At 41.6% G+C, this 24,081-nt stretch overlaps 1 protein-coding gene across 2 annotated transcripts in view; it reads left to right on the top strand.

Annotated features, from left to right (window-relative positions):
* The window catches only part of Shroom4 (shroom family member 4), a 202,913-nt gene extending 179,678 nt beyond the window's left edge, over positions 1 to 23,235 (top strand). For both annotated transcript variants that reach the window (XM_034485508.2, XM_076919014.1), the window contains 4 exons: positions 9,762 to 10,538; positions 15,187 to 15,367; positions 17,967 to 18,236; positions 19,200 to 23,235. In XM_034485508.2, coding sequence (XP_034341399.1) covers positions 9,762 to 10,538; positions 15,187 to 15,367; positions 17,967 to 18,236; positions 19,200 to 19,469 — 1,498 coding nt within the window. In that variant the 3' untranslated portion in view covers positions 19,470 to 23,235. The remainder of the gene's footprint in view (positions 1 to 9,761; positions 10,539 to 15,186; positions 15,368 to 17,966; positions 18,237 to 19,199) is intronic.
* Positions 23,236 to 24,081: the final 846 nt, after the last annotated feature.

Raw genomic sequence — 24,081 nt, 5'->3', positions numbered from 1 at the left:
ATCTAACCTCATCTGTCTGCATGAAAACATTGAATTTTCCCCAGTACCATTTGTTGAAAATAGTGTATTTATTGTATGATGGTTCCTCTTTGCCAGATATCAGCTCCAAATACTCATGTTTGGGTCTTCTATTTTATCCCATTAGTCCCCATGTCTGCTTTCATGCTATTACCATTTTGTTTTTTATTTCTATAGTTCCATGATATAGTTCCTTGACGTCTGGACTGGCAATCCTTCTACCATTATTCTATTTATTCAGAACAGGATTATTTATCTGGGGTATTTTCTGGTTCTATATGATTTTTAGTGGGTTCTTTTCCTATGAATATTATTGTAGGTATTTTGATTGGTATTACATTGGACCTATAAAATGTTTTCGGTAGGATGGTCATTTTCACAACATTACTTCTATCAATGTATGAACATAGGTTGTCTTTCCACAGCGTATTTCTCATTATCTTTCTTCAGGGGTTTCACATTTTCATTGTAGAGTTCCTTCATCTTCTTGGTTGGGTTTATTCCAGGATATTTTATTGTCTTTCAAAGACAATTTTGTTGTCTGGTTTTAAAAAAAAAATCCAGTAATTGCTTAAAGCAAGTTTGGGTTTAAGAGCAGTCTGAAGAGTCAGAGGACTAGGTATACAACAATTGTTTACTTCAGAAATGAACAAACTAATTATTTCAGTCAGCCTTGTATCATTTAACCCCCTGGTAATCAACATAAAAATCAGTTGGAAGAAAAGAGTGTGCTTTTGGAGAGCGCTCTGGCTGTACTAATTTATGGTATCATAACTTTATCTGGAGACAGTGTGCTCCAAAAAGTCTACTTACTGGAAATGGTTGCAGTATAAATCAGCCCTAATATGAAAAGAACTGGTCTTCCAGTGCTCGAGGTGTAGAGTGCCATCCTGAGCATTAAAGAGCCCCTTACATGAGAGGAGAAGAAGCAGATACGCTTATAGACAAGAGAAAAGGAGTACCCACAATGAGGTCTCATCACATATTGCTCTATATGATCAATGAGAAAAACATCATACTAGTCCCTGCCTTTCCACGGTTTTTGTTTGTTTGTTTGTTTTTGGTTTTGTTTTGTGTTTTGTTTTTTTGTTTTGTTTTGTTTTGGAGACAGGGTTGCTCTGTGTAACAGAACCTTGGCTGTCCTGGATTTGCTTTGTCTTGTTTTGTAGACCAGGCTAGCCTTGAACTTACAAGAGATCCACTTGTGTCTGCCTCTCGAGTGCTGGAATTAAAGATGTGTGCCACCACAGCTCTCTAGGTTTGATAATTGAAGAAAAGGATGAAAGTGATAAGTGTTTTGTGAAACCACTGCATCGTATAAGGTCTAGATTGGACATCAAGAGGGAGAAGGGGGAGAGATACAACCACAGGATGTAGGAATTGCCAACTCAGTATATATGATGAGGAATAGGAACAGCATGACTAGTTTCAAATCTAACCTAATTGGAACAGCTATACCCCCAAACAACAACAGCAGCAGCCTTACCAAACTTCATCCTGGCTTTTTGCTTCTATACTGTGGTTCAGGAAGCACATGCTTAGAATCCCTTCAGTTGCTGTTTAAAAATTAGGTTCCTAGGATCCACCTCAGAGATTGAAATCCCAATAATGGACAAAGCTCTATATATTTGCATGTAAGCAGTCTCTCCCCGAAAATTTTGATTAGGAGTCACCTTGATTAAGACTGCTGTCCAAAGCTAGTAGTGTCCAACTTTTGGATCATATCCCAGAAAGAAATTTTAGAACATGTACCTCTGATATAGACTAGCAATTATCGTTTACTCATAAATCTCTTAGATTTACTAATTTCCTAATACTTACATTTTGATTCACAAGATCAAGAATTGTAAACATAAATGAAATACTATGGACACTAACACCTGGACTTGAGAAAATGAGATGACCTGGACAAAAATAAAATGGGTAAGGGCTTAGCGTCAAGCGTTTAAAAGTGCAGCTGCAGTGGAGAGATGGTTTAATTTTTCTGAAAATACAGACCTCTCAACCAAAACAAAGGAAAAGGGACCCACGAAAGTACCAGTGATTATTAATATTTCACTAATCCTCAGGCATTAGGCACCACATATTGGAAAGTGTGTAGGGGTTTATTTCAGCTCGCAGTTTTGAAGATTGACCCACTGGCCCCATTACTTTGGGCCCATGGTGAGACAATATGTGGTGGCAGAAGGCCTTGTTCACCTTACAGTTTGGTGTAAAACTTAATAGTCCTGAAATTCCCTCTGAGGGAGCATGCCCAGCAACCTGACTTCCTACTAGTTACCACCTCTAAATAATTTTCACCAGTTCCTAATAGCACTAAGGTTATAACCAAACCTATAACATGTGTGCTTTTGAGGCTCATTCCAGATCCATACCATAGCAAGGAATATGGCCATTTGAATAGTAATGGCCCCCATAGATTCATGTGTTTGAATGTTTGGCCATCGGGAATGGCACTATTAAGAGGTATGGCCTTGTTGCAGTACGTCTGGCTTCATCAGAGTGTTACTAGAGCATGACCTGTGAGTTCTCAGAAGCTCAAGCCAGGCCTAGTGACTCAGTCTCTTAATGCTGCCTTTACATCAAGATGCAGAACTTTCAGCTTGTCCTCAAGCACCATGTCTGCCTGCACCCCGCCATGCTTCCTGCCATGATGATAATGGGCTAAAACCTCTAAAACTGTAAACCAACCCCAATTAAATATTTTACTTTATAAGAGTTACCATGGTCACGGTGTATTTTTACAGCAATTAAACCCTAACTCAGACAAGTAGGATGTAGCATCTTTTGGAAGCACCATATTTTTCCGAGATGTGTAGCTAAGGAAGACCTTCACTAGACTTGAGTATTCATCACAGCACGGGTGCTTCAGCTACCTCGTTAGAAGTAATGTTGTGATGCTAGACTACCATAGAAGTCATAAGCCAGTAATAAAGCTAGAGAGCATTATGTGGTTGATAAAATTAATAATTTATATTAGCTTATAGCACTCTAAAGAAGTAAGGAATTTAGCATACTTGCTATGCAAACACAGCCATACGCTAAATACTACTCCCCTGTCTACCACCAACAGACATACAAAAGAAGTTGGAAGCCACTCTCTGATGTACCTATTATTTATTGTTCTTTTTGCTTAGTGGCTTTGCCCTTGGCGCTAGAGTACAATAGATGTGACTTTTATTTTACCATAATCATAAAGAAATTTCTGAGTACTTGCTGTGCATTAGATGCCATTCTGGATCCTGGTGATAATATAGTAGTGAACATGCCATGGCTGTCACCTTCAGAATGGTCATGATTAAGGGGTAGGCAGCTAAGCAGTACTATATTAGGAAGTTTGATGGGCTCTGAGACTATCTATCCACTTGGCCCCACACTTGAGTGGAGAATCAAAAAAGACTTCTCAGGAAAGTGATAATTAAATGTGAATTTGACAAGTCACAGAAAGGAAGGAGAAAGAATGAGATAGAAAGGGAGCAGAATATATGTGGGTAAGGAATAGAAGTGTGAGAGAGGAGCCTCATAAAACATAGCGAGGGTTGTGTGTTTTCAAATTCATCAGGCTCCAGGCAGAGAAGTGTGTATGTGTGGATCAGTTTTATGCTTTCTGCTAGCCTTGAATGTTACTAAATATTTTGAATTTCTAGTTCCACTTTTTATAGATGTATATTGATTGTACATAGTAACAGAATTTATAAAGAAAAATTCTCCAAGTGTATCATATACTTACCCACACATATCACATGCTCATTATATTATCATATACTTACATATATTACATCAGTTCCACTAGTACAGCTCTGTCTTTGTGTTTCTATTACTGTGGAGAGACATCATGACCATGGCAACTTTTATCAGAAAACATTTCATTGGGACTGGCTTACAGCTTTATAAGTTTAGTCCTTTATCATCATAGAGGGAAGCATGGCAATGTGCAGGCAGACCTGGTGTTGGAGGAGGAGCTGAGAGTTCTACATCTTGATCCACTGGCAGCAGAAGTAAATGCCACATTGGGAGTGGCTTGACCACCTGAGACCTCAAAGCGTGCCTCCACAGTGGCACACTTCCTCCAACAAGGCCATGCCTACTAATAGTGCCACTCCCTATGAGGCTGTGGGGGCCAATTTTATTCAAGACACCACAAGTTCTACACCAAATACTTGGAAGTTTCTAGTGTGCAAAAAAAAAAAAAAAAAAACCTAGTGTGTATTTTTGTACACTTGATTCTATATCTTGTTTTATATTTTTGTGATAGTTCTATAGATTTTTGTGTAAGTTGTACTCAGATCAATTGCATTACTTTGAGCAGCTAGAGTATTCCATATTTAGTTCTTTCTATTTTATTTTAATTCCTATAGAAAGACATTTAGAATATTTATATCATTGTGATTATGCATGAAGCTATAATGAATATATTTATACGTATCCAACCGAGTTCATGTTGAAATATAAACATAGAATATATGTATACATATAATATATAAATACATAAAATCCTTAGAAATTGAATTGCTGGGTCAAATGATAAGCAATCTTGAGTCTCCTTTTTTTTACAAATGACCTTTGTAGAAATGACACCAGTTTACACTTCCACCAAGAGATCACCTGTGTTCTTACACCATATAACTTCTTATTTTAAAATAGTTCATTAACATTTGTATATGTAGTATAAAAGTTTACATGGGGTTGAACACTTTCTATTATGTTGATAAGGCATTCTCATTTTGCTATGAATGATATATTTTTTTCTTTCCCTGTTGTGTTGCTGGTTTCTATTGTGGGTTGGTTAGTGTGCTGCACACATCAAAGACACACATATATATTTGTTTTTTAAATTTAATTTAATTTGTTTTTACTTATTCACTTTACATTCCACTTGCTGCCACCTCCTGGACACCACCCACATGATTCTTCCCCCAACCCCTCCGCTTCTCCTCTGAGCAGGTGGTGGCTACCTGGGTATCCAGACCCCCTACCCTGGCATTTCAATTCTCTACGAGGCTAGGTACATCCTCTCCCACTGAGGCCAAATGAGGCAGCCCAGCTAGGAGAACATATTCTCACATGAAGGCAGCAGCTTGTGGGATAGCCCCTGTTCAGTTCCAGTTTTTGAGGACCCACATGAAGGCCACGCTGCACGTCTGCTACATATGAGCAGAGAGGACTAGGTCTAGCCCATGTTCTTTGGTTGGTGGTTCAGACTCTGAGAGCCCCAAGGGTCCAGGTTAGTTGGCTCTGTTGGTCTTCCTGTGGAGTTCCTATCCCCTTCGGGGCCCACAATCCTTCCTCCTATTCTTCCATAAGAGTCCCCAAGCCCCATTCACTGTTTGGCTGTGGGTGTGTGCATCTGTCTGAGTCAGCTGCTGGGTGGAGCCTCTCAGATGACAGCCATGCTATTCTCCTGTCTGCATGCATAAGAATATCATTAATAGTGTCAGGGATTGGTGCTTGCCCATGGGATGGGTCTCAAGTTGGGCCAGTTATTAGTTGCTTGTTTCCTCCATCTCCACTCCACCCCCTGAAAGGCACTGGACTCTTAGTTGCATAGAGAACAAACAGATTTTCTTAGCATATCATCATCACCTTTTGGTTTTGTTTCTGATACTCTTCTCATCATAAATTTTTAATTTGTTGGAAATCAACTATATTACCTTTCTTTGATTATTTCTATATTTAATGACTTACATTAGAATTTAATCTTAAGATTAAAGCTTTTCTTGTGTTTTTCTATTTTTCTCTAGAATTATAATAATGTCTTTTTTACATTTGAAATTGTGTGTGTGTGTGTGTGTGTGTGTGTGTGTGTGAACTTAATTGGAGTGACAGAGATTTGACTTCATCACTAATAACTCTCTAGTTGTCCCAAAACTGTGTGCAAATTGAGTCATCTTTCCTAGCATAGCTTACCATAAACTTCACATGGGTTTGAGTTTACTTTACCACTTTAGCATTCTATGAGTTTGGTTGTTTTTATTACTTACTTAGAGTAAAGCCAGGTTGGCCTTAGACTTGTGGCAATCCACCTGCTTCAGTCTCCTCCCCACATGTTGGGATTACAGGTATGTGCAACTACTTCCAGCCAGTGTTATGTATTTTATACCAAGAATCCACCTCTCTAATTGTGAGGCTGCCGTATTTACTGTAAGTTTAGAACATATTTTGTCCTCCCTTGGGACTCTCTGCTGCTCCTCATGGTAATCACCACAATTTTATTTTCCCATATAATATTTAGAATAATGTTCCAAAAATTGCATCTGCTGGCAAATTTATTGGGCCCATATTAAGTTTATATATTAATTTGGGTAGATTTGATATCTTTACAGTGTTGAGTCATCCTTGCTAGGAAACTGTATGTCTTTTCGCTCATGCACGTATTGTTTTATGTCCTTTAATAAAGTTTTCTGGTTTTCTGCCTAGAGGGCCACAATATTTCCTGCTTAGGTTTATTTCTAGAGATTTTATCTTTTTAATTGTTGTGCCAAGTGCAGTACGATCTTACTCTCCATAATAGTTTCTAATTGTTGTATGTATAAGAAAGTTGATTTCTATATATTCATCTTATATCTGGACACCTTATTGAATTTTCTTGCTGTTGGTATTGCGTTTTCACTTATCATGAATTTTCAGATTAAATAATACTATCTATACGTAATATCTTCCACTGTTAATGTCTTCATAATGTCAAAGCACACACACACACACAAACACACACACACACACACACACACATGTAATTTTTCAAGCAATATTAAGTACCAATTGGGAAAGTGGGCAGATTCCCTTGCTCCCAGTTTTGATAGGAATGTCTCTACTGCTTTGCTGGGGGGCTAGGGGCATAGATCAGTGATAAAACATTAGCCTAACATGCACGCGTGTATGTGTGTGTGTGTGTGTGTGTGTGTGTGTGTGTGTGTGTGTGTATGTGTGTGTGTGTAAGAGAGAGAGAGAAAGAGAGAAAGAGAGCTCACACCCAAAGAACAAGAAGGAAGAAAGGGAAAGCTTTAGTGTGATTAGATCTTTATCATGTATTCTAGTTGCTAGCATTATGGTGTTCTTTCTTTTCAAGGAAAACGAATGCAAAGGAAAATCAGGGTAATTAAGATTAATAGAGAAGGTCATCAGGAGGGGCGTCTTCACCCACTACTTTTTATTTTATTTCTTAAGGGATATGCGAGGTTGGACAGTTTGGGAGGGTAAGGAAATAGGCCAAAACCCAGATGTGGGTAGTGAACATATGTGGGTAAGAATTTCTGATCCAAGTGGGTACTAGTGATGAAGACAATGATGTTTCGTTTCTATTTTATCTGAACTTGGTTAGCATTTACGTATACTGTTATTTTTTTAAAGAAATAGTCTCAGTCATCATCACAACTGTTGAATGCATAGTCTGTCTGCTGGTCTAATTGAACCCTTAGAATTTCCTGGCAGTAGGACTCAGCATGATGTTGATTGCTCACAGGCTACTATAGGAAATCAGATCATAAGTTTAAAGGGCCTAACTCTTTATAATCAGCTGAAGAGGTGCCATTTAATTTTGATCAGTCTTGCCGTGTAGAAGTTTGACATTTTATAAATGAAGATTTTTCTCTTATAACTTAAAAAATACTATTTCTCCTTATGAGAGAGCATGTTTTATATTTCAATTTTTCTTATTTATACAAACATAGAACATTAAGTATATATGCACATATATAACACTTACTGATCAAATGTTGTCTCAAAAGATTTTCTGAATAATCTTTATCTCCTTGTTTTAGAAGGTTTTTAATAGGGTGTTTTTAATAGTCTACCTTATTTCTTTTTTTCTTTTTTTTGAGACAGGGTCTCTCTATTATATAGCACTGACTGTCTTAGAATTTACTATGTAAACCAGGCTAGCGGTGAATTCATAGAGACCCACCTGTCTCTTGAATACTGGGATTAAAGGCATAAATTCACTGTTTTGTTTTGTTAATAATATACTTTTACTTGTAGCTGTTTCATGGGATATATATGTATGTGTGTGTAATTTAAAACAGTTGTTAAATTTAAATATATTTTGATCATATTCTTCCCCTTCCTCAAGTCCTTCCGGATCCTCTCCCACTCCATACCTACCTAACTTTTATTTTCGTTTTCAAAAAGCAACCAAAAACCTAATACAACAACAAACCCCCACCAAACCAAGAAAACAAAATAAAACTACCCTCCCAATCCAAACTGTACTCAAATACAAGTATACACAAAATCCTATGGAATCTATTACATGTTGGTCAACTACCCATGACCTTGAAGCCTGCCCTAGAGTGCTTGATCTACCCCATGTCACCCTATTGGAGAAAACTGATTCTCCTTCTCCCAGCAAGGACAGGTCAGTTGTTAACCTTTTCCATAGTGGCTAGATCTTCATTCATTCATTCATTCATTCATCTATTCATTTTTTAAAAATAACAAAATGTAATAAGATAAAATAAAAACTGTCACAAAGACAAACCAAAAGAAGGAAAAGAGGCCAAGAGAAGGCACAAGAATCACTCGTTTGCACACTCCAGACTTCCATACAAATACTAAACTGAAAGCCATGATATATACACAGAGGGCCTGGTGCAGACCTGTTTAGGCCCTGTGCTTGCTGTTTCAGTCTTTGAGTTCATATGAGCTTTGCTTATGCTATTAATCCTTCTTTATCCCATCTTCAATTTTTCTGTAACAGAATACTCCTTAATTAATAGATTACTCTGCTCACTTTTGAGACTTACTTTTCAGAAAAGCCTAGAATTCAATGATTCCTTTTGACATTTCAGAAGGAAATTTTTTTTTTTTTTTTTTTACTAAAAGTGGCAGATACTTGTGAATAGCTTATTTCATATTTTTACTGCATATGTAAGCGCAGGGGAGCTATATGTGGTTCATTTATAACATACCTTGCATCACATTGGCAGTGGGGCAATGGAAGTGAGGAGTGACACAAAAGAAAGAACTCATGAACTTTAGATAGTAAAGTATTAAAGTGCGTGGATTCTGGGTAGTAGATGGGAATATAGATATTCATTATGGAAATCACTATTTCTAAACACGAGAAACTTTTCATTTAAAAAATAGAGAAAATCAACAAGTGAAGCAGAACAACCAGGATTGTAAGCCCTAGACTATTTCATATCCAGTCTGAGTGTTTTAAACCAACTGAGGTACCATGTATATATTTAGACTTAATAGTTCAAGTTCAAATCATAGCTGTGCCACGTATCCTTTCTAACTCTGGACAATTGACTTATCATGACTATGTCTCGGTTTCTCAAATGATAAGATCCAAACTGTAAAAACAATCTCGTCGGCTTATCATAAGGAGAAAATCAATTGGACCATGGCAAGCATTGAAGGTATACACTACCGCAGCGGTTCTCCCCTTGGGGGTCGCATATCTGATCTCTGGCATATCAGACATTTACATAACAATTCATAAGCGTAGGAAAACTACAGTTATAGAGTAGTAATGAAAATGATTTTACGGTGGGTGGATTATTACAACATAAGGAACTGTATTAGGAAGGCTGAGAACCACTGCTCTAATATTTAGTACTTAGTTTATACACAAAAAATGTTTGCTGTCATTGTTATTATATTCTTACTACTATGGCCATTACTTTTACTATACATACTAGAATTTTGTGGCCATTTTAACCTTTCAGGAACTATGTCATCTAAAATATGAGACCCATCCATCCCATGCTTGTCTTGGTCAATGCTTATCTGCTCTTTTGCAGGGAAATGGCTCATTCTAAGGCCAGCTTTCCATTGTCTACTCCCTTCCGACCTTGCATTGAGAACCCAGCACTGGATTTGTCAAACTACCGAGCAGTCTCTTCTCTTGACCTCCTTGGAGACTTCAAATGTGCCTCGAACAAACCAGATGAATCTTCAGTTTATGAGGACGAGAGCTCTGTTGCCTCCATGCCCCGCCCACTGCGGAGCCGAGCCTTCTCTGAGAGTCACATCAGTTTAGAGCCTCAAAACACCCGGGCCTGGGGGAAACATCAGAGAGAATCATTTAGTAAAGCCAATGAGACTCAGCCAGATATTCCTGGGGCCCGAAAAAAGCCCTTTCCTCCCCCTCGCCCGCCTCCTCCCAACTGGGAAAAATATAGGCTCTTCCGTGCAGCGCAGCTGCAACAGCAGCAGCAGCAGCAGCAGCAGCAGCAACAGCAGCGATGTGAAGAGGAAGAAGAGGAGAAGGAGCAAGAGGAGGAGGGAGAGAAAGAGGAGGACCTACCACCCCAGTATTTTAGTTCAGAAACCACTGGTTCCTGTGCCCCTAATACAGAGGAGCAGCCACAGTCCCTGAAGATGGGCCACCAGGAAGCCTCAAGGCAGGGTTCACAAAGCCTCCAAGAGCAAGAGGCCTTTGCTCTACACCCCAGCAATTTTGTGCCTCCAGTAAGGGGCTGCACTGTACCCCAGCCTGAGAAAGTTCAACCTCCTTGCTATTATGGCACTCATGGAGTATGGAGGACAAGTGAGAAAGAAGCTACTGTGACCCCAAAGTAAGTGTTTGGGAAAGATACTGGGTTGCAGACAAGGCAGCCAGCAGCATGAATTGAATTTCTCCTCTGCCACTTGCCGGCTGTCTAACACTGATCCTTAGTCTTACTTGGGAAAAAGTCATGATAATGCACCACCTCTACCTAATTCTATTAAGATATTACATGTAAAGGACATGAATAGATGATTGCTACATAGTAGGTGCTCAGGAAGTGAAAGTTAAGGCTTTTATCCCTATCATTAAGAACATACGGTGTTGTTCTCCATATATCTTTAAGCTATATATCAATATCTGGTCCCCGACCATGAACGCATAAACTGTTCTTTGTCTCTACTGGGCCTTCCCTGAACCCTGGCTCCTGTGTGCTACAGGAAAGAAGCCTGGGCCTCTGAATTCTTCCCCCAACTCCGGAAGAAACAGCTAAGGGCATTCTTTGTCTTTTCCACCCTCTTGTTCCCCTGCTTTGCATTTGCTTTGCCAGACAGTAGGCAATAGTTGGCAGGGTGAGCTGGAGATGAAAACAGGACTGTGGACTGCCACTGACTCCTACTTGAGTGCTGATCTGGATATCACGCTGTGTGTCTGTCCTTTTTGCTCCCAAACAGAAACCCCATGATCGCCATTGCTCAGTGCTTGGGCTCTTAGCTCTGCCTGGCCTCTTTCAGAGCTCCACTGGGGATGAGCAGACAGGTGTCCCCCTAATTGCTTTCTTTAAATCTTTTTATAGCAGGATCTTGCCTGGGAGGAGTTGCTATTAGAAGCACCTTGTTTATGTGACTTTTATGGACAGGCTAATCTTGTTACTTGGTTATCTGGAGCTGATTGAGCAGTTCTCTGAGGTGCCATAAGGAAAGCATTTATAAATCCCAGCTCCTGGGCTCTGTGAGAAGCCCTTAACAGACCACACGTGGCTGCTGCTCAAGCCACCTTATTGTGACTGGAAAATACGTTGCAGAAACTGTGCTGTGGTTGTTACGTATCACAGCTGAGAGATTAAAAGGTTACCTGGCAGATAGTAGGCACTGAACTAATAGTTCAAAAGACAAAATAGATAATCAAATAAGTCTTCAATTAAGCATTTTCTCTGTGCCAGACACTGCCTGGCGTTTAATGTACATGATTTAAGTTATTCTTCCCAACATCCCTGTTGGTCATTAATATATCCATTTGACAAATGGGGTAGCTGAAGTTGAGCAAAATAAGGGACTAATTAATTCAGTATTATGCAGCGAAGACTCAAATCCAGGTCTGTCTGCCTCTAAATCTAGGTTGCTGCAGCTGCCATAGCCGCTGCTGCTGCTGCCACCGCCTCCTCCTCCTCTTCTTCTTCCTCCTCCTCCTCCTCTTCCTCCTCCTCCTCTTCTTCCTCTTCATCCTCTTCCTCCTCCTCTTCCTCATCTTCCTCCTCCTCCTCCTCCTGCAACCTCTCTTGGAAAGATCTTGTTCTTCTAGTTGGCTGGGGCTTTACGTTATCTTCTCTCTTATAGGGTAATGTGTGCCAGAAGTAACAGTTCCAGACTGTGGACTTTTCTCCTTTATGAACTGTTATTGTCTTGACCCAGGCTACTGAGAAAGAAATCACTATTACTGGGCATCTTATAACCTACTCCCAAGATTTATTTATAACAAATTATAAAATGCAAGGGAATACACACACACACACACACACACACACACACACACACACACACACACACACACACAGAGAGAGAGCCATGGCTTCTATCTGCCAAAATCAATTCTGGATGTTTCTTCAAGTGATACAGACTTAAAGAAGAGCATTATTTCCATCACAGCTGATGTTTCGTCACTTGTTTGCTGTGTGCTGAGCATGGTTTTAAGTGTTTTCACAGACAGATCATTCCTCACATGCGATACACTCTTTCTTAGGGTTTACAATGTTCAAATGCAACATGAACACAGTAGAAATGACACTTTAAGGTCAGGAAGTGTTGCCCTTTTCCTAAGCTAGCAAGAGGCTGTATGGCAACCTTTTGTGGTGCTAGGAAGCAGCAGCGGCAGGCAGCCCTGTAATCGTCAAAGAAATGCTGACATTCGACAGTAAGTTGTGCTGCTAAGTTGTGAGGTTTGGAAGGTCAGGTGTAGTTATAAGTCTTTTAAATTTAGGATGGGCTTATTGGGGCATTGATTTAGTCTCCCCAAAACAGACCTAAGAAAGGGTTATAACTACCCCCTCCACATGTCAGATGAGAAAAGGGAAGTAAGAAAGAGGGCGTAAGTCTCTCACAGGCTCACAGCTAACCAGAAACCAGGGAGTCTCACTCATTGCCCACAGCATCATTTTGGGATCTCAGATCCTGGAAAAGATTCTCTTCAGACCCTAGGAAAGTACGAGATAGTGTTGGGGTCAATAGATATGTATGGTTTTCAGTGTGAAGCACAAATAAAGACATCCAAATTTTAGTCATGGTAAACCACAGTATCTGTACCACAGTTTACGTTTTAGCTACAGACTTGGTGACATATATGAAAGGAAGTCATGGAAATAATCAAATGTTGCTCCAGTCTAATAACTAGTGCCAGTACAGATCTCGTCGGCTTTGTGGAGTCTGAGCACGTCTGTCATTGCTCCGTGGAAGGTTCTGAGCTTTCACGTCATGTTTACTTTCGAATTCAGATTAGGTTCTTAGAGATTTCTTGTAATCCCGTCCCTGTTCATGAAGATAATGAGAAAAAGAACCCTAGAGCACAGCGCTTAACATGACCTACTGTAGTGTGGTGCAGGGCCATAGCTTCTGAGAAACTGGCTTTCCATGGAGTGCGTGAATTTTGATCTTTACAGTTTCTGACTCAGAACATTGACATGTACCATGAGTTCTTATAAACAGGAGTTCTCAATATTCATTTGTGTGTATTACCTCCACAATATTCTCTCTTCTCTGATATCAAAGACATAGTCCAGCTAGAAAGTTCCTTACAAACAAGGGCTTGTAGAGTATCAACGTTCTTCACTTGTCACTATCACAAACTATAAACGATAAAGGCACAGGTATGGAGTCAGATTGCTATCGGTGTGCAGTTCACTGTCTACTGTGGAGGGGGTGGTGATAGCTCATTTTACCTCTTGGTTCTTCATGTTAGTTCTCTGTAAAGTGGTTACGATGATCATTCAGTTGTGTGTGTGTCCATATGTGCATATGTGTGTTACCTGTCTTAAGACAGTTTCTGGGTTAAAACAAGCACTGTGTATATATTCGTATTATAGTTCTAATCTTGAAAGCCTGTGTAAAATAGATGTCTCTAGAAGTGAGGAATATTGGCATGCCCAGGTTGCCTTTGTGTGATGAATTAAGAGACAGCATAGCATGAATCAGTAAATAGCTTTGGAGCCATTTTAGCCATTATATTTGACCTTTATCTAAGAGCTACAAATAGCTGCAGAAATGACTAATGAGTTTCTCCTATTTTCCCTTTCAAACAGCTAGGGGTTAGAAAGGGCTGGTGATACAGACAGGTGGATGGTAGGAATAGCTAGCTGCCCAGCAAAGGGAACACACACAGACACACAGAGACACATAGACACATAGACACACAGACATATGGACCCAAGTGGGGTGGACTTTGCCCTTGCATAAACCCTGGGCAGAGTTGTTCTCTCTTTCATTACTAAAACCTGACATAGCCTTCATTTTCCCTCGCTTCTACCAGACCAGAAGCCTTAATGGCAGAAGAGGCTAAATCCAAGCAAGGGTGGGGCCAGAACTACTTTTTTCCTGAAAGGAAATTCTCTTTCACTGGCTGGGGCTCTGAGAAGCAAAATTTTATCCCCTTGGGCTTTGTTAATCCCAAGATAACAAGGTCTGCTGAGACACTTGTCAAGCCCCTGGGCGTCACTGGGTTCATCTTCCATGTCATTCTGAACCCACACAGAAGGCTGGGGCCAGTGAGACTATGCCACAAGTGGAGGGGTGCTGTCCCTTTTCGAGCGGAAGGGCTGTCCTACAAGAGGTAGTATCAGAAGATCTCTTGAGAAATGTGGTAGGCTGTGACAAGTCCTTGGTAGGGATGCTAATCTCAGCATTCAGAGTGGTGACCATGGCTAAGGTCACAGGTGACCTCTTTGCTGTGGGACATCTACAGCAAAGGGGCCATTTCAAGCAGGAGTGGCATCAGGATAAAAGAAAAGAGTCTGAGGTGAGTCAGGGGCCCTTTGTGAACAAGCAGATCAGATAGAGCTGGGGTGAGCAGGCTTTGTTCTTAGTTAGAGGAGAGGTCGCCAGGCTTAGAGGAACACTTACTTCTCTGTGTCCCCTCGCTGAAGGTCATGAATTATTAAGAGGACTCATTTATCATCAGAAGTCTACAATTTTGAGGTCTCGTAAGTTCGTCTATATTTTAATGGGGTGTTAATGACTAAGCCAAATGATAAAGAAGTCCTGTGAAATACTAAGTTCAGGGACATAGAAGGACATGGAAATAGACTTCTTCGTTCTTAAAGCTTACGTTCACTTGGCTTTTAGATCACCTTCGTGCTACCTGTTTGTGTTTGAATGGTGCTTTCGGTTTTATCATATCATACCAGCTATGGGAAGTGCTGTCAAAGATTATAGGTAGAGAAAACTAAGCAAAGAAAAATCGCCGTGGTCCCTCAACAGAAGTACTCAAATAGTCACCTTTTGTTTCCACAGACAAGAGTTTCAGCACTTCTCACCTCCGACGGGGTCCTCAGGAATCCCTACCTCTTACTCGGCTTATTATAATATCTCTGTGGCCAAGGCAGAACTGCTGAACAAGCTAAAACAGCAGCCTGAGATGGCAGAGGCAGGCCTGGGAGAGGAGGGAGTTGACTATGAACTGGCTCAAAAAAAGGTAAGGTTTTGGTATATCCCAGAGATTTTTAGCATTCAGTTAAGTGTCTGAAGGACAACCGGCTCTCCACACCCTCCAGCATGTCTTTCATCCCTGTGTTTCAGTATGGAAATCAAACAGTCTCTCCTCAGTCTGTTCTCTAATCGATAGTAGTTCCAGTAATTATTCTGTCTAATCCTTAAGGCCATCACAGTGTAGGTGTGTGTGTGTGTGTGTGTGTGTGTGTGTGTGTGTGTGTGTGTGTATGAGAGAGAGAGAGAGAAGGGGGAACAGACAGACAGACAGAACTAGGCACTGAACCCTGGTAGGAGTGTGTGTGTGTGTGTGTGTGTGTATGAGAGAGAGAGAGAGAGAGAGAGAGAGAGAGAGAGAGAGAGAGAGAGAGAGAGAGAGAGAAGGGGGAACAGACAGACAGACAGAACTAGGCACTGAACCCTGGTAGGAGTGTGTGTGTGTGTGTGTGTGTGTGTGTGTGTGTGTTTATGTATGTGTATGTGTGTGTATATGTATTTATGTATCACTGGGGATTGAACCTAGGACCTTATGTATGTTTAACTGGTGCTTTGCTGTTGATCTAAATGCTAAAACCTGAAAGAGTCTCTCAGTTGCATTATTTGAAGTATTTGGGATCAAATATAGGCCCTAGCATGTGTTAGCACTTTATACTGAGCTGCACCCCCAACCAACCAACAGCTTCCCTCCCTCCCTCCCCACCTCTGGTAGGGTTAGGGCTAAACCCAGAGCCTTGTACTTGCCAGGCCAGTGTTGACCACTACGTTGTGGCTCTAACCCTGCAAGGTAAGTGTTACTGTTGCCCCCACATTTTTCGCCAGCTAAAGGGATTACCTTTTCTAAGGGTCACAGACTAAATTATAGGTCCTGGACTGGCTTTCTACTCTGCCATACTGTTCTTTTGAATTAAGCAAGCTAACTCACTGCCTAAGGTACATCAGAGCTCTGGTCAATGGCACTGCCATTAATTTGTATTCTCTGTAAGTTTCTGGGAGAGAGAACAGACTGACTAAGGAGAAATTATAGGCTAGCAGACTATTATTTATTTGCAATGATGGTCAATTATCTCTTGAAAATACAAAATAGATAAATGGGGATGTTGTTGTTGTGGTTGTTGTTACAAGCCTCCCTTTCTTCCTCTAAGTACCAGTAGCCTAGTTTTTTTAATCAGCTTCCTGGAATCATTTTGCCCCCACCCCTTGCATTTACCTATTTTATTTCATAAGCAGATAGAGTTGTCATGGCAACCTCAAAGGCCCAATTTACCATTTTGTGGACATGTGAACTCAATGTAAATTGTTCGTCTGCCCATATTTCTCTTTCAAGACATGACTGGTAGGAAAACATAAGGCCATTTTCAAAAACACTCCTTCCAGTTTCCCATCTAAAGCAAAATGTCAGGGAGATAATTGGACCATGGAAGTGTCAAATTTTATTGATCCAAATGCTCTTCCTTGGAGTCTATGTCTCTTGAACATGGCAGAGAGCTGGTCCTTGCTTATTCAAGGCCTGGCCTTTCCAGGGACAAACATAATGAAAGTCTAGCCAAGGGAAGAGAGATGACTGGAAATGGCAAAAAACAAAATAACAGAGAGTGATTTGTTATGACTACAGGTGGGGCAGAGCTATGTTTGTGTGTAAGGGAGAAAGGGGAGGAAGGTCATCAATTTGCCATGTTCCAGAAAAACAGATCAGCTCTGGCCGAGCCTATGATGAATCTGCAGCTTCATACAGTACACTTTCCCCAGGCTAAAGGGTCAGGACGTAGAGCCAAGGTACTAAGGAGCAAAGTGTTCCTTCCATTTACATTTTTCCCTCAGTCCCCAGAGGTTGGCCTCCTGCGTGAATAAATGACAATCCAAGAGGGTCACGCTTTAACACTGACTTTGACTTTTCTATGAGAATGTGGAAGGTGACAACATTGTTGAGAATGTTTTGAAACCTAGTTATGTCTCCCACCCACATCACCGGATTCCTGCCTCTCAGTGGATCTGGCTCAATCATGATTTCCTGACTTCTCCTGACAGTGAACTTTGAAACCTTCTAGTCTTGGTCACCTTCATCATTTCCAAACAAACGATTAGACAGGAACACTCCAAACTTAAGCATTTCAGAATGCCTAAACTAGAAAGTACACGATGACAGTTCTTGCCAAGGCAGGGTCTCGGAAGGTCTCTAGCTCCTATTTATTGTAGTCTTGGTTGCATTTTACAAGTGTCATCTGGGTCCATGGGTAGCAGTCATCTAACGTCAAGAACTTTGGTGGTGGCATGGAGATTCCTGCCAAACAGGGAGGGACGGTAACTACTCAAGAAACTGGAGTTACTTATCACTTGCTTAGGTTTTACTCCCAACCTATCTTTTCTCTCCCGCCCCTCATGTCCCTTCCTCTCTCCATCCCTCCTTTCTTGCCCCTCTCTCTTCCATTTGTAATCTGTCCCTTTAGCCAAGGTTTCAGTCTACAGGCCAGGTTGTAATCCCCTTGCATCCACCTTCCAAGTGCTAGGAATGCACGTGCTCTGCTAAGCCCAGATCAGGTTCTGTTGATGTCCATGTTCACCCTTTGTCTTCTGTATAACTCTTTTAGATTCAGCTCATTGAAAGCATTAGTCGAAAACTTACTGTCCTGCGGGAGGCCCAGCGTGGGCTACTGGATGACATCAGTGCCAATGCTGCCCTTGGAGAGGAGGTAGAGGCCAACTTAAAAGCTGTCTGCAAATCCAATGAGTTTGAAAAGTATCATTTGTTTATTGGAGATCTGGACAAAGTGGTCAACCTGTTGTTGTCACTCTCTGGACGACTGGCCCGGGTAGAGAATGCTCTCAACAGCATCGATTCGGAATCCAACCAGGAAAAGGTACTGATGGGGTTCCTGGGGGTGGGAATGGAAGAAATGGCCTCATTAACTTTTAAGGGAGACTAAAAACCAGCATTAAAAGTGTTAAGCACTGGCTTTTTTAGTTCTGCATGGTGGCTGTGTGTGGCTATAGGCAATGTAGCCTTACTCTGTCTCACTTGCTTCATTTACAAAATGAAATAAGTGTACAATCTGTTTCATGTATTTTCTATGAGGATTGAGATAATCCAAGTTAATTGCATAAAATAGGGTCCCAAAGAGAGTGAATATAGAATTAGTGCTAGCTGCTAATGGGGATGTGGTGATGGTGGTGATAAGGGTGGGGTGGTAGCAGAAGCAGCAGCAGCAGGAAAAACAGCCACAGCAGCAGGAGCAGCAGGAGCAGCAGGAGCAGCAGGAGCAGCAGGAGCAGCAGGAACAAATTTGCCTCTGACCCCCTTAGAGCTGCAAAAAGACCCTCAATTTTACAGGTTATTTCATTTGGTGACTGTATTTGAATGAAACTCCATTACCTTTGCCTATACAAGTAGCTTTGAATCCACAGTAAGAGCTCTGTGAACATGCATATACACAAACACACACAACCACGCATGTCCACTCACACAGAGGCACCATATAGAAACATCACCATAGTGTAATTTGTTCAGTGATAGAAGGGACTTAGGTTGGCTTTGTCAGAGGCTTCTTCTATGCCAAGCCAAGCAGTGGTCCATGGTTTAAAGGCAGCCTTAGAGATGGAAAGAGGTGGTTGCACACCCCTGTCCAAAACAGCTGTTGTGCTTGTCTTTCTCTGGCTATGGGAAAAGGGGGGTTCGTACATGAATGTGAACTTCAGAGCAGGGTATCTAAGGCTGATTAATTACCAAAATGCGTAGCTGCTCTGTGGCTACTTCCTTGGTAAAAGACTGCTGTGCAGATGCCTCGTGACCGGGATGGCATTTAATTGGTCCTCTGCTTCCCCAGTTGGTCCTGATAGAGAAGAAGCAGCAGCTGACGAACCAGTTGGCAGATGCCAAGGAGTTGAAGGAGCATGTGGACGGCAGGGAAAGGCTGGTGTTCGGCATGGTCTCCCGCTACCTGCCTCAGGACCAGCTCCAGGATTACCAGCACTTTGTGAAGATGAAGTCTGCTCTCATCATTGAACAGAGAGAGCTGGAGGAGAAGATCAAGCTTGGAGAAGAGCAGCTTAAATGCCTCAAAGAAAGCCTGCACTTGGGGCCCAGCAACTTCTAATTGCACCAGGAGTGTGCCACTGCACCTCTGCCTATCCCCAGTGGAAGAGGGCTTTCAGTCTTCAGGAGCAGTTTGTTAGCCAAGTATATAGAAATTACTTAGCAGATGAGTCCAGCCATCTAGCTTGGCAAGCCGTCAAGGAGAGCCTGGGAAGGCCCCAAGCTTCTCTCTTGCAGAGCTGCAGCTGGGTGCAGCCACGCTGCCATGCTCACTCCCAGTGAGCGAGGACTAAAAAGTGCCTTCATCTCTGTACTAAAACACCAAAGACTTCACTCAGTACTCTCCCTCACCATACTACCCTCTTGAGGTCCAAAGCTAAGCTGCCTGTGCAATTTTCCCTCTTCCCTAGGGACAGTGACCTAGCTAGCCATTGTCCACACAGATGTGCTTGACTTGAATACATTCACCTCACACCGGTTTCAGGGCCTTTGCCAAATGTGGCAGCGGGAGGCACCGAAGAGGAGGCTGCATATAAGGGGAGCAAGCATGGAGTCTACCTGAGTATTCTTCCCCCTGGAAATAGCCAGGCTTAAACAACGTAGTTCCGTGTCTACCCTCCCCAACACCTAGTTGATAGCATTGTTACTGTGGCCTTCGCCCTGTCTTCACTTGATGGAACTGCCTCTTTGTATTGTATCCTGTCCTGATATCACTAGGAGTCTCATGCCAGGATTTCGCTCTCTGAGCCTCTATCGTATCTCTATTATAGTTGACTTTGCAATACAGCTTTGTTACTGGGGAAGAGGGTTCTTATCATATTTCAAATGGTCTTTGATTGTATTGATTTTTATGTTTTCTGTTTCTTTCTTAACTAATGAGGCAAGGAAAAAAACAAGTTAGGCAGAAGGAAAACGTAAGCCTGACTTCACCGTGGCTAAAGTGGTGCCAAGGCCTTGAATTCTTCCCACCATAGTTTCAAATAGTTAATACATTTCTCCCCTTGAACTTATAGCCTCCCAACCATAGCTTAGCTATGTGCTTTCTTGAGGCCTGGATGACTATAACCTTAACATTGCTGAGTAGAGTTCAATGGTCTTTAACTGCCTTTTGAAACCAGAGTACTCTCCGATAGCTGAAAGATACAGGATGCACCAATGAAGGAAGGTGGGTGGAGAAGGCGTTCTTCAAACAAGTGTTTTCCCAGCCAGTGGCTAGCTCAAGGAACCAAAACCACGAGAGTATTTTCAGCCAGGGCCAGGCCTCAGAGCAAATTATGATTCATACAGGATCTAGACATACGCTATCCCTCCTTGTCTTCTGGGCCTATGTACTAAAGCATCCCCTTGGGTGGATGCTTGAAATCTTCGATAGTACCAAAGCCTGGAAATAGCACAATTGTTAATCTCATCACTGAGAAGACTAATAAGTGACTAAAGAGAGGCTGCCTGTATAGCATGGATACACTGGATAAATAGATGATTGATGACCCATGTGGGATGGAGCAACATTTCATCACACTACCCAGAATGGCACATAATTTAAAACTGATCACCGCTTGACTCTACACTGTTCCATTTAGTATTGTCAACCATGGTTGAGCATGAGAACTGAAACTCTGGAAAGTCAAACCACAGGAAAGAGGGCTTGACATGCAAAGCACTAACGCTGTTGCTCTCGCCAAGACCCGACATTGGTAGCGAGCTTCTATCCTGGGAAAGCATTCAGGCGGGCAGTAGCAAGAGGAGACTCATCACCAACCCGCCCTTCTGTCTAGCTCAGTCTTCTTTTCCTCACCAACTGGGAGCATTCCTTGATGATATCGCCTAACAATACCCCAGAAGCCCAAAACCAAGCCCTGGCATCGCCACCTGTTACAGCTGAGTTCCTCAGGGTCCTTGGACATTCCCTGTAGCTTCAGTGTTACTTCACTCAACCAAAGAATTTGCCACAAAAACGTCGCGGCTGCTACAAATCCCGGCCACTCTCTTCCATTCTCTGCACACTGTGTCTGACAGCTATGGGAGAATCTTGGCTGTCAGGGTATTCTTAAGGGATGGGAACCTTTTCTATGAGCCATTGGTGTGCTTTTTAGTACTGCTGCCTCTGCAATAAGCACTGTTTATCTGTCAGTGCCACCATTCTCCCCTCAAGTGGAAGATCACAAATTATTTTAAACATGACCCTAAAAGTATACTGAGCGGTGAAGCTCAGTAGCTGCTATGCTATGCTATGGTCTGCAGGGCTGTGCTGTGGTGTGCCTCGAAGTACTGTGCAGTGCCACGCTGTGTTATGCCGTCCTGCTCTATTCTGTTCAGGATGGCTGAGAGTTTACCCAAAGGAAAATTAGGAACTGCTTGAATAAAAGCCACACTTGCCTTACCTTTTTCAAATATGATAAGCCCTAGGACAATCAATAAGGAAGTTGAAATGTCTTATACTAGGATAGTGAGAGTTATGTGTTCTGTCATTCCAAGATATGTTTGGCTACAGTAGAACAAGGAACAGTCGTCACTTTACTGGATATCATGGCCATAGGCTGGGTATGTGTAGCCTTTGTTAGGTTTATTATACCTTAAGTATATGATACCAAAAATACTCTTAGCTATGGTTTGTGTTTGTTTGTTTGTTTGTTTGTTTGTTGTTTTGGCATTGTTAGAGGTGGGACCCAACACCTTCTGTATACTGGGCAAGTGCTGTATCACTGAGCTACAGCCCCAGCCTTAATTCTCAGTTTTTATCTTGTCCCACCTCAAAATGGTTTATATAGTTGGATTCAGAATACAGGGCTGAGTTTCCGAAGTATTTGAAAGATAACTTCAAAACGATACCAAGTTACAAAGCTCAATAGATTGAACTAACACTGGTATGTCCTACTCCTGCTGTGGCCTTCCCACAGTGAAGACCATCGCTGCCAAATTCCAGTACTATTTGGCATGGGTTATCTCTCTCTGGTCTTGGCTTCTGGGATCAGCCATCTTTCAAGGCCTCTGAGAAGATAGCAGCTTAGAAGTAGATTAAAAGATTGACCCTCCCCCTCAAAGGTTGCTGTTGGTCCACTCTTTCCCTCCAAATACTTCCATAAATATCATTGGATAATAGGAAAGCAGGGTGGCAGATACAAGGGAATCAATGCAAGATTTCGATTATATGCCTATTCTCCCATCCCCAGGGCTATAGATAATTGAGTCCCCTCAAGTCCCACAATTGAAGGCTCAACTAAGACATAAAAGTAAATACCCAAGTGGAAGCTAAGGGAATGGGATAGATAGACTGAAATTAAAACCCTAAAAGGGGGAGAAATTGGATGCATAGGAAAGGAAAGAGTAAAAGTATGAAAAGCCTATTTGAAGATTGGCTTCATATTTCTGTTTGCCATTTAACCTCATGTGCCAAGAAAGGTGCCTAAAGGGGTACCAGAACCACATCCTCAACTCCAGGCTTCCTGGATGTGTTCCTGTTCTAGTAACAAGCCTCAGATGGAGGACATTGGGTATACTTCTGGCTATGTCTACCTGTGTGAAACTTGGTAGCTCTTTCTATGCCAGAGGAGCTGTGTATGCCAGTAATAAAGATGTGGCAGAATATTGTATCATTTGAAGATTAAATCCTTAGAAGGGGGTGGGGCGTGGGAGCAGTGTATATAGATAAGAATCAGTGTTTGCTGTACAATTTTGGGGAATTGTCTATTCCATGTAATGCTGTTATTATTCTGAATCTTACTGTTTCTACATTTGCGTCCTCCACCACTCCCTTCTTGGCTGACATTGATATGCCTGCCATATTGTCATCAAGGGTCATATTTCAATAAAAGGTGCTAAGGACAAAAGGACTCGTCTCTGATGTTTTGCTTGTGGCGTTGAAATCCTCTAATAGACTGATGAAAAATAGTCAAAAGGACTGTGGTTACTTATCTATAGTCTTCCCCACACAGCTATATGACCAAAGCCTTATTCATATCCTTAAACTTCTAGCCTGACACCTTAGGGATGGTTTTAATAATGCTCCATTCATTATCACCAGTAAAACAACAGGGTTTGCTATAGCCCTCATAGTGGACTAGGTTTCAAAGATCTATTCCTACTATCACTACTGAAGGATAAAAATAATCACCCATCGTATCTAGCACTAATTTGTCACAAACATAACCAGGAAGACTATCTTATTGTCTTAATTTTATGCTTATCCTAAATACCGTCTTTCTTGCCTCATATTAATCACAGATGTCCAAATCAATCAAGGTATCCAAATACAAGGCTGATAAATCTCTTAGTTTATTTTTGCAGTTATAACAGTATATCTGAGGCCGTAATTTACAGTAAATAAAAAATGCACTGACTTATAGTTCTAGAGGCTGAAAAGTCCAAGATCAAGGTTCTGGAACCCGGTGAGGGCCCTTTTTCTGTGACTCACGACAGAAGGAGAAGATGAGAGAAAGCAAAAGGGATCAAATTCAAATTTTAAGCCCTTTCATAATCCGTAGTAATATAGTCTTGAAGGTGGAGGCCTAAGCATCTCCTGTTAGGCTCCCATCAGTGTTACAGTAAGCATTAAGTTGTCAAAACCTACTTTTTGGAGACCCCTCCAGACTACAGCAGTGTACAAAATCAAAGGAGTTATCTGAAAAGGAAATAAAATAATTCCTGAGAAAGCCATGATAAATGTTTGAGGTGAT

The sequence above is a fragment of the Arvicanthis niloticus genome, chromosome X (assembly GCF_011762505.2).
Source record: "Arvicanthis niloticus isolate mArvNil1 chromosome X, mArvNil1.pat.X, whole genome shotgun sequence".
Taxonomy (NCBI): domain Eukaryota; kingdom Metazoa; phylum Chordata; class Mammalia; order Rodentia; family Muridae; genus Arvicanthis; species Arvicanthis niloticus.
The sequence above is the reverse complement of the archived record's forward strand: the minus strand, read 5'-3'. Positions and strand labels throughout refer to the sequence as shown.